Below are 10,664 nucleotides of genomic sequence, written 5' to 3'. Positions count from 1 at the left end.
GCTTCCCATAAACAATTTGATATTTTACTTAGCAACATAATACTTGTATTCAAATTGATAATTTAGAAATGACATGGACACTGATGTTAAACAGCCGCGGCAATCAGCTGATCCGTCATCGACGGCGTCACAGTGAAGAAAACTCTATCTGTAGACACGCTCATGTCTGGATTCACAAGTAACGTTATTGTTGTAACCGCTAAGAGAGGAGATAAAATGTTACCTCACGAAAACGCCAGCAAGTCAAAGGGGCCACAAAGAAAGGGAGAGTTTACAGCTTTCATTTTTTCGTAGCTGGGTTCTAATGTACTTCCTGTCAGTGAAAGACTGTCCAGCAAACACACATGCAGTGAATTGTGCACAGTTATCTGCTTTTTAAGTAGTTGGAGCGTTTTAATTACTCGCGGCCTCCTCCGTCACCATAGTAAGCTACCGCCATATAACACATTTGTGATAAATGACGTCAGTACGTAACAACCGGTTATGATTATTACTGAACCGTTACCGAATTGTTTGCGTCTGCCTCACGGTGCATTGAAGAAACAATTACTTTTGACACCCCTATTTTCCAACTACCAGCAAAAGAACTTGTTTGTTTGTACTTTAACTAAAAGTAAACCATAATGAGAAATGTTGCATTTGTGACAAGCCAAAATTAAAAAAAAAAGTATGTTTATCAGAACTTCAACACACTTTAGCAGTCAATATGTACTGTATGTTTGCATTTTGCATGTGTGCATAAAAAAAACAATTGATGGAAATGGCAAGATGCATATAAACTTTTTATTCGATAAGAAAAAATGTGCATAAACCTACAATGGAAACACTGTTACCAACCAAATTCCAGTATGCACATTAAAAAGTCATGTGATTGTGTTATCAGAGATCATATGATGATTAAAATTGTGTGTATGGACAAATCAGCAGGCTGACCACATTGTTAAAACATCTGAAATGTTGTTTTGGTCATTCTAAAACTCCTTAACCATCTCTGTATTAGTGTTATTTTAATATTAATGACCTCCAGAATAGTCAAGAGCATCTGTGCACCGCGTCTCACACCTTCAAAAGCCACCACGCGTTCATTGAGTGTCGGCAATATCAGCGCAATATTTTTATTAAATAAGGAAAAGATTCACGCAGCTTCTCCTACAGCAGCAAATTTAATTTTTACTTTTGATATTTGGCGGCAGTTAATCATGAAGTGATGATTTTGTTCTCGTTGACTTGTTTTATTTTTATTGCGATTATTCCAGTTTTGCGTATACATTTAATTTGCATATTTGGATGGAAACATGGCTACCGTCTCATTGCACTACACTGTCTTCCGTTGTTTGGACTCTACCTGCTATGTGCCCTTATTTTTGTATCTTTCTTTTAACTTTACAAAAATGATTAGTATATTTTAAACTACTATTCAGTGTTTTTGTGTCATTTGTATGCACTCAGGGTCTAAGAGTAATACAATTTCAATACTCTGGATTAATAATTAATAGTTATTAAGTTAGTAGTTTAGGTTTAGGTGTTGGGTAGGATTAGGGATATAGAAGATCAGTTAATATCTTAATAATAGGGAGGTAATATGTTGGGCCAGGCATTTTTTTGCTATTTCTGTGTAGATTTTTGTAAAAACATTTAGTAAAAAAAAAAAAAAAAGCAGATTTGTGTGGAATTATTTTGGGAGTATCGTAACTAAAAACTTAATATGTGAAATAAAAATAATACATTTTTAACTTCTATTTAAGGTTTACAATGCAAATCCAATTAGATCTACTTATTTGGTAAAGAAAGCAAGTCTTTATTTAATTTATCTACTAAAAGACAACAGACGAACAGATATAAAATATTATTTTGCAAACTGTACAGTAATGAATCATAATGATGTGAATCAGTTAAATTAATTAAAAAAACTGAATAAATATAAATGTACACACATTTACACAAGCAATGACAGGCTAGAAATCTGCAGAATTTGTGTGCAGAGATTCCGTGTGGGCTTAGAAATAAGCCAGTAGTTAATAGTGTGAATTGTTACTTAATCTAAAGTGAAACCGCACTGTCTTTTGTAAAATTTCCTTTACAACAGTTTTAAATTCCCTTTATTACATAATGCTTTTTTATAGTTTCAGTTTTAGTTCACCAAGCATGTTGTAAATGTAGAAGCTCTGCAGGTAAGACGAAACCCTCAAGCACTTTGATTTCCTTGAAAACCGTCTCTGAGCTCTCACTGGTATTTGTATGTAAATATGTGGGCGTTTTTGCGTGGTTTGTGTTGAAGGTAGAGAATGAGGTGTTGTCTAGCTGTTGACCAAACCACACAGGCACAACAAGTTCATTGAGTATTTTGAGGGTGTCTGCATTTACAGTTGAAGTCAGAATTATTAGCCACCCTGAATTAATAGTCCCCTGTTTATTTTTTTTCCCCCAATTTCTGTTTAACGAAGAGAGATTTTTCAATACATTTCTAAAAATAATAGTTTTAATAACTAATTTCTAATAACTGTCTCTAATAATTTATTTTATCTTTGCCATGATGACAGTACATAATATTTGACTAGATATTTTTAAGACACTTCTAAACAGCTTAAAGTGACATTTAAAGGCTTAACTAGATTAATTAGGTTAACTAGGCAGGTTAGGGTAATAAGGCAAGTTATTGTATAATGATGGTTTGTTCTGTTGACTATCGAAATATATATAGCACAATGGGCTAATAATTTTGACCTTAAAATGTTTTTGAAATTTTTTTTTAACAGCTTATAATCTAGCCGAAAAAAAACCCAATAAGACTTTCTCCAGAAAAAACATTATCAGACATACTTTGAAAAATTCCTTGCTCTGTTAAACATCATTTGGAAAAAATGTTAAAAAGAAAAAAAATTCAAAGGGGGCCTAATAATTCTGACTTTAACTGTGTGTATGTATGTATGTATGTGTGTTTGTGTGCAAAGTTGACATTTCTCTCTGTCGTGTTTTAGGCGAGCCCACCTTCGCTTGTGTCTGGAGCGATTGAAGACGCTCATCCCGCTGGGACCAGAATGCAGCCGTCACACCACACTGGGGCTGCTCAACAAGGCCAAAGCACACATAAAGGTAAATGCACTGAATTGAGCTCCTAAATAAAGCAGTGCTGTGGCCTAGTGTGTTGAGCAGTGGTGCTCATGTGGGAAAAATTAGTTCGAATTTGACTAACCATATTTATGCAACACTTTCTCCCTCCGTGATTCCATGTTATTAGTAAGAATTGCTTAATTTGTATGAATCACTACCAACAACAGCATAATTTCCTAAACAAACAAACAAACACATAAGTAAATAAATTCATTAACTTATTTTCCTTTAGTTCAGTCCTTTTATTCAAGAGGGGTTGCCACAGTGGAATGAACCACCAACTATTCCGGCAAATGTTTAACACTGTGAATGCCCTTACAGCTGTAAAACAGTACTGGGAAACACTTTTACGTTTACACATATACACTATGGCCAATATAGTTTGTTCCCCTATAGCACAGCTCTTTGGACTGTGGGGGAAACCGGAGCACTCGGAGGAAACCCACACCAAACATGTGGAGAACATGCAAATTCCACACAGAAATGCCAACAGACCCATCCGGGAATCAAACCAGCGACCTTTTTGTTGTGAGGCGACAGTGCTTTCCGCTGAGCCACTGTGCCGCCTCATATTGTATGTAATGGCTTATATTTATATCTGATCTGAAAATGTATCGCCACCCACAATCCAAAATATACACGCAGCAATGTCAAAGATGCACACCTTAACAAAACACACACACACACACATTCCTGTAAATGGAGCCACATCCCTTAATGTAACGAATCAGTTTCTATCCCTCAAAAGCCTTTTTTGTTAAACACACGTCAAGCACCATACACAGATACTTTGCATTGTTGAAAATATGTAGAGATAATAACCCTTTATTTTCGGTTTAGAGAGGCACTGGGTTTCCCCTCAATAACAGGTTGAGCTGTCCCGACCAGTTATGTATGTGTGTGGTGCTTGTGTGTGCGTGTTGGTGGTTTTGGCTAGGGTCATTGCAGTTTTGTTCAAGCTTAATGTATTAAAAGGTCACAAGGGTCACGTGTGGATGGATTATTGATCCCAACTGTGCTCAAAACCTGTAGTAAACAAATCTATCAGTCACACAAGCTTGACAAAACACACACCTCCTTTATTGGTTGGTGCACATTTCAATCTTGAAGTGATAAAAGGAAAAATAAATAAATAAATGAATGGTCTTGTAGTGCAGCTTGTGTCTTTGCTTATGTGTTGTTATCACTGATAACCACTGATTAGAGCGTGAAGTCTTTTGTTTTCTGCCGTTAGTGATTTTCCGTAATTATCTGTGAGTCACTGTTCTTTGTCTTCCCACAGAAACTGGAGGAAGCGGACCGCAAGTCTCGGTATCAGCTGGAGAGTTTGGAGCGAGAGCAACGGCACCTGAGAAGGCGACTGGACCTGCTGCGGGACGGCGGGGGCTCGCTGGAGGCTGAGAGGATACGCACTGATAGCGTGGGTTCGACCCCATGCTCTGAGAGATCCGACCGCTCTGACTCAGACCAGGGTGAGCCATTCAGCTGCTGTTTGTAGATTTATCTGTCAATCTATTCGTTTATCATCAGTTTTTTATCTATCTATCTATCTATCTATCTATCTATCTATCTATCTATCTATCTATCTATCTATCTATCTATCTATCTATCTATCTATCTATCGTTCTATCTATCGTTCTATCTATCGTTCTATCTATCGTTCTATCCATAGTTCTGTCATTACGTTGTTCCATCTACATTTGCATTTTTACCTATAGTTCCGTCGTCATTCTATCTAGAGTTTTGTCGCCGTTCTACCTGTAGATCCATCATGCTCTTTACAGTTCTGTCGTTCTATCTACAGTTCTAGTTCCATCGTTCTATCTACAGTTTTGTCATTCTATCTATATTTCTGTCGTTCTATCTACAGTTCTAATTCTATCTACAGTTCTATCTATAGTTCTGTTGTTCTATCTACAGTTCTAGTTCCGTTGTTCTATCTACAGTTCTGTCATTCTATCTATAATTCTGTCTTTCTATCTACAGTTCTAGTTCCGTTGTTCTGTCGTTCTATCTATAGTTCTGTCGTTCTATCTACAGTTCTAGTTCCATCGTTCTATCTATAGTTCTGTCGTTCTATCTATAGTTCTGTCATTCTATCTACAGTTCTAGTTCCGTTGTTCTATCTACAGTTCTGTCATTCTGTCTATAATTCTGTCTTTCTATCTACAGTTCTAGTTCCGTTGTTCTGTCGTTCTATCTATTAGTTCTGTCGTTCTATCTACAGTTTCTAGTTCCGTCGTTCTATCTATAGTTCTGTCGTTCTATCTATAGTTCTGTCGTTCTATCTATAGTTCTGGCGTCTATCTACAGTTCTAGTTCCGTTGTTCTATCTACAGTTCTATCTATAGTTCTGTCGTTCTATCTACAGTTCTAGTTCCGTCGTTCTATCTATATTTCTGTCATTCTATCTACAGTTCTATTTCCGTTGTTCTATCTACAGTTCTGTCGTTCTATCTATAGTTCTGTCATTCTATCTACAGTTCTAGTTCCATTGTTCTATCTACAGTTCTGTCGTTCTATCTATAGTTCTGTCATTCTATCTACAGTTCTAGTTCCATTGTCTATCTACAGTTCTGTCGTTCTATCTATAGTTTCTGTCGTTCTATCTACAGTTCTAGTTCCGTTGTTCTATCTACAGTTTCTGTCGTTCTATCTACAGTTCTGTCGTTCTATCTATAGTTCTGTCGTTCTATCTACAGTTCTAGTTCCATTGTTCTATCTACAGTTCTGTCGTTCTATCTATAGTTCTGTCGTTCTATCTACAGTTCTAGTTCCGTTGTTCTATCTACAGTTCTGTCGTTCTATCTACAGTTCTAGTTCCGTTGTTCTATCTACAGTTCTGTCGTTCTATCTATAGTTCTGTCGTTCTATCTACAGTTCTAGTTCCATTGTTCTATCTACAGTTCTGTCGTTCTATCTATAGTTCTGTCTATAGTACCATTGCTCTATCTACAGTTTTTGTTCATTCTATCCGATAGTTCTGTCGTTCTATCTACAGTTCTAGTTCCGTTTTTTCTATCTACAGTTCTGTCCGTTCTATCTATAGTTCTGTCATTCTATCTACAGTTCTAGTTCCGTTGTTCTATCTACAGTTCTGTCATTCTATCTATAGTTCGTCGTCTGTCTACAGTACCGTTGTTCTATCTACAGTTTCGTCATTCTATCTATAGTTCTGTAGTCCTATCTACAGTACCGTCATCATTCTATCAATAGTTCTGTCGCCATTCTACCTTAGATTCGTCGTTCTTTGTACACTTTTTTTTATGTTCTATCTATAGTTCTGCCGTTCTATCCATAGTTTTGTCGTTCTATCTATAGTTCTGTTGTTCTATCGATAGTTCTGTCGTTCTATCGATAGCTCTGTTGTTCTATCGACAGTTCTAGTACCGTTGTTCTATCAATAGTTCTGTCGTTCTATCCACAGTTCTAGTTACGTTGTACTATCTACAGTAACGTCGTTCTATCTACAGTTCTACAGTTACGTCATTCCATCTACAGTTCCGTTGTTTTACCAATAGTTCTGGCGTCGTTCTACCTATAGATCTGTCATGCTATTTACAGTTCCGTCGTTCTATGAACAATTCTAGTTCCATTGTTCTATCTACAGTTCTAGTTCCGTCTTATCTTCTATAGTACTGTCGTTATATCTACTGTTCTATAGTTTTTTTGCCATTCTACCGATAGAATATTAATTCTATCTACATTTCTGTCATTTTATCTATAGTGCTGTAGTTCTATCTATAGTATCGTCGTTCTATCTACAGTTTTAGTTCCATTGTTCCATCTACAGTTCCATCTTTTTATCTATAGTTCTGTAGTTCTACAGGACAGTCGTTCTATCAACAGTTTCACAGCTACATTGTTCTATTTACAGTTCAGTGGTTTTATCTATAGTTCTGTAGTTCTGTCTATAGTTCTGTAGATCTATCATTCTATCTGATTTTACTTATGTTCATCATTTACTCGTTCATGTGACATCATCTTTATAGGGGATGCATTGAAAATCTCTGACTTGGTTTTTCTCTCTGCTGTTACAGAAGAGATGGAGGTGGACGTGGAGAGCACAGAGTTTTCTCATGGAGAGCTGGACAGCGTGAGCACAGCCAGCACCAGCGATCTGGATGACCACAGCAGTTTACAGAGCACTGCCAGCGACGAGGGCTACTCCTCCTGCAGCATCAAACTGGCCTTCAGCTCATAAGACGAGCTCTTCTTCACACACACATACCACACACCACACCGCTGTCCCAGCCCTAAAAATGAGTCCTGCCCTCCTTGACCAATCAGACACTCTTATTTAAGTCAGGTGACCAGAACACCGCCCACCCTATAGAATGCCTGATTTGTTGTTTTTAATTTGTGAATGTATCCGAAAGAATATGATCGACTGAGATGGAAAACAATCTGTGATTGTGATTTAATGAATTGGCATATTAGATGGTTTTATTCTTGAAAAAGAGATTCTTTTCTGATTATTGTCAGTATCTAAATCCTCCTTTTTTCCAAACGGAAAGCGTAGATGTATAAACTAGATGTTAATTTTAATCTAAACCCCTGAATGTTAATTCTCTACATGAACGGTCGTGAACTGGTCACTAGTGAACTAATCCCACCCAAATCCGTGGATCATCTGACATGCATAACACACAGAAAAGCCCCAAAAACTGTCGACTTTTCATCTGGTTAATGGTTCTAACGTCGCTGCACAACGGCGATGAGGACTGTCATTGGTGCTACGTGACACAACCAATAATGCAGAAAAACATCTGCTGCGTTCATCAAAGACGACGGAAAACAAACAACAATCCCATGGCTGTGGGATAATTTTTGGTGCATTTAAACCGTTGGAAGTACTTTCCACACAGCAGCTAAAAACCCAGCGATCTTGCACTCGACCGCATAGAGCCCTCAGTAGAACTGGCACAACGTCAGAGAAATTATCCACCCTCCCGTGTTTAACTAGATGTCTCTCCTGGCAGAAATAAGCAATAAACTCTTGTAGTCAGATCAACACATTAGCACTCCTCCTCCTGAGACACACAAGGCTTGTGTCCGTCCAAAAGAGCAACGCCAACGTGCTCGTTTAGTTTCTTTTTGTACATAAATACGATAGTTTAATAAATTAAAGTTAAAAGTTGGTGGACGAAAAACTAAAAAAAGGTAGTTACCCATGGGTAGAAATTGCCTCTGTTGCTGTATGTCTTGTGTTTTGTGCATTTTAAATTATATTTTTGCAAAGATTGACTATCTTCCTCCTGTGAGAGTCTTTTGCGGTGGCATGGACAGTGTTATTTGTTCAATATGCTGGATGAAACCCCAAGTAGTTTCAATTCCGAGGAATTTTACGACTTTCTTTAAAACGAAATGACGACACTGACGTGAAATCGAGCTAGCGTGGGCCTCTGTTAATCTCTGAGTGGCACTCTTTATTTATTCGATATTTTTGTTTATTTTTTTGTTTCAAGGCTGAAAGGCATTCCACTACTAGTATCGTGTGCTGTGGATGGGAGCTAAATCTCCCGCTCTTCCCGCTGTACTGTATGTTAAACTCTTTCTTTATTCCGTGTGATGAGAAGCATTCGACTTGACTGACTTTGTTCAAGTCGTATTATGTTCTACCCCTTGCTCTGAAAAGGGTTAACTTATTTATTCGTCAGACTGGTTGATGATGGCATTCCCCCTCCCCTGTTTATTAATTCCCTGTTCAGTTCAGTTCTAAGCGTAAACTTACTCCGTCTGTGACTTTTAATAGTTAATCTTCCCCAAACGCAGAGCTGCTTTTTTTGTCTGCGCATTGAAGCCAATTCTCATTTGCAATCGTTCTGCCTGCATCTGCTGGGTGTCGTGATCCAGCATCAACCAAATGCTTTTTTGGCTGCTGAACGGCCCCATATGTGTGGAGTTAGCAGTACTCACCCCTGTTAAAAGAGTTTTAGTATTGACTGTTGTTAATCCATTGTGTTTAGAACAAACTGTTTTGCTTGTGCTGCGGAGGAGAAGTTTTTGCACGTTCGTCAGAACCGAACTATAAAAAAAGCGGTGCTTTATCAACATCTGGCCAAACCACAGACGAGAACCTCTATCGTCGTCATGTTGCTTTTGTCTTTTATTGTCTCTCCTTTTCATTCATCTTGTTTTATTGGTTAAGAATCTGCACTATTTAAAGCCAGGGCACATTCTAAGACGCCAGTGCTTTTTGTTTTGTTTTATTTAATATTGTTTTGAAGAGAAATGGACTGTCGTTTTGAGGCCACTCTACAGTTTCAGACCTAAAATCATCGAGGTTTCCCAGAGAAAAATGGTGCACTGGTCTGGGATCTGCTCTCTGATTCAAATATCGCTCCGGAGGAAAAGCCAAAAATGCTGAAAGGACCTTAAAGAAAAGCATCTGTGTTTTTGTGAGTGGAGACTTCGGGTCTGGGTCTGTTAAAAGCAAAGCTTTTTCCAAACGGGAAGAACCAGAGGTCTTGATGAACTTGTGGCCATTCTTTGTAAACATGCACTCTGATTCTAGCTGTGAGTTTAAAATGCAATACTTAAAATAAACACCAAGATTGTCCAAAAATGTCTGTGTTTGTTTTAGTTTTTTTACCTTTTAAGTAAATAGTAAACGAAAAAAATCAGTCTCTGCTATTGTTAATTGTGTTGCACTTAGTGGTGAAAAGAGCACTGAAAAAATCATACTCAAGTAAAATGTACCATTACTTGCCCAAAAATGTAGTGCAAATAGAGTAAAGTATCTGTTGTAAATATTAGTCAATTTTGAGTAAAAAGTAGCCCTTTCAAAGTACTCGAGAGTAGTGAGTATTGCTCTGTGAAAAGCTGATGCACTTAAATGTAATTTGAGGGTGTGTGTAAACGTACATTCTGTAGTGCGTTTAGTTTTTGTTCAGCAGGCACATTAACATCATAAGACGTTAATATTAGGTTAGATTTAGGTTGTGATGTCAAGTGACCAAAATTGAATGCCTATCCAGCGTCTAAGGACAATGTTATTTTGTGAAATCATGTCAAATGCTGATGATATTTGGTGATTTTAGGTTGTGTTAGAAAGTGACCAAAATCCAACGTTGGGCCAACATCTTAAAAACAACGTCATGACGTCAATATTTTATTCGTCAGGTATGGCAACCAAAATCTGACATCTGATAGACGTCATAGAGGTAACGTCCAAACAACATGAAGCTGTAACATCATTAGATGTTGATATTTGGTTGATTTCAGGTTGGACATTGATGTCGGCCTGACGGGTTCTGACGTCAACCTGTTTTTCATTGCCAAAAAAAATGTAACGTCCCACGATGTTGGGGTACAACGTCAATCTGATGTCAAGTTGAAGTCTTGTGCCTGCTGGGCGTTAAGGGCCATTTCAGTCCTCATACAGTAAACATCGGTCATCTACTCATCAGTGACATGCATCTAAACTGTCTGGGTCAATGTGTGTAAAGATAAACAGTTTGCTGCAGTTATAAATCGCCCATGTCTTGAGGTAGTTCATTATGATGTGATTTACCTTCTCCGTAAGATTTGATTGGACAGGAATCACAGGA

The 10,664-nt window shown here is 37.7% G+C and overlaps 1 protein-coding gene across 2 annotated transcripts in view; it reads left to right on the top strand.

Annotated features, from left to right (window-relative positions):
• Positions 1 to 7,336, top strand: part of mxi1 (max interactor 1, dimerization protein) — a 26,838-nt gene extending 19,502 nt beyond the window's left edge. For both annotated transcript variants that reach the window (XM_056448096.1, XM_056448097.1), the window contains exons 4-6: positions 2,979 to 3,093; positions 4,394 to 4,583; positions 7,152 to 7,336. In XM_056448096.1, coding sequence (XP_056304071.1) covers positions 2,979 to 3,093; positions 4,394 to 4,583; positions 7,152 to 7,315 — 469 coding nt within the window. In that variant the 3' untranslated portion in view covers positions 7,316 to 7,336. The remainder of the gene's footprint in view (positions 1 to 2,978; positions 3,094 to 4,393; positions 4,584 to 7,151) is intronic.
• The last annotated feature ends 3,328 nt before the right edge of the window (positions 7,337 to 10,664 follow it).

The sequence above is a fragment of the Danio aesculapii genome, chromosome 22 (assembly GCF_903798145.1).
Source record: "Danio aesculapii chromosome 22, fDanAes4.1, whole genome shotgun sequence".
Lineage (NCBI taxonomy): Eukaryota > Metazoa > Chordata > Actinopteri > Cypriniformes > Danionidae > Danio > Danio aesculapii.
The sequence above is the reverse complement of the archived record's forward strand: the minus strand, read 5'-3'. Positions and strand labels throughout refer to the sequence as shown.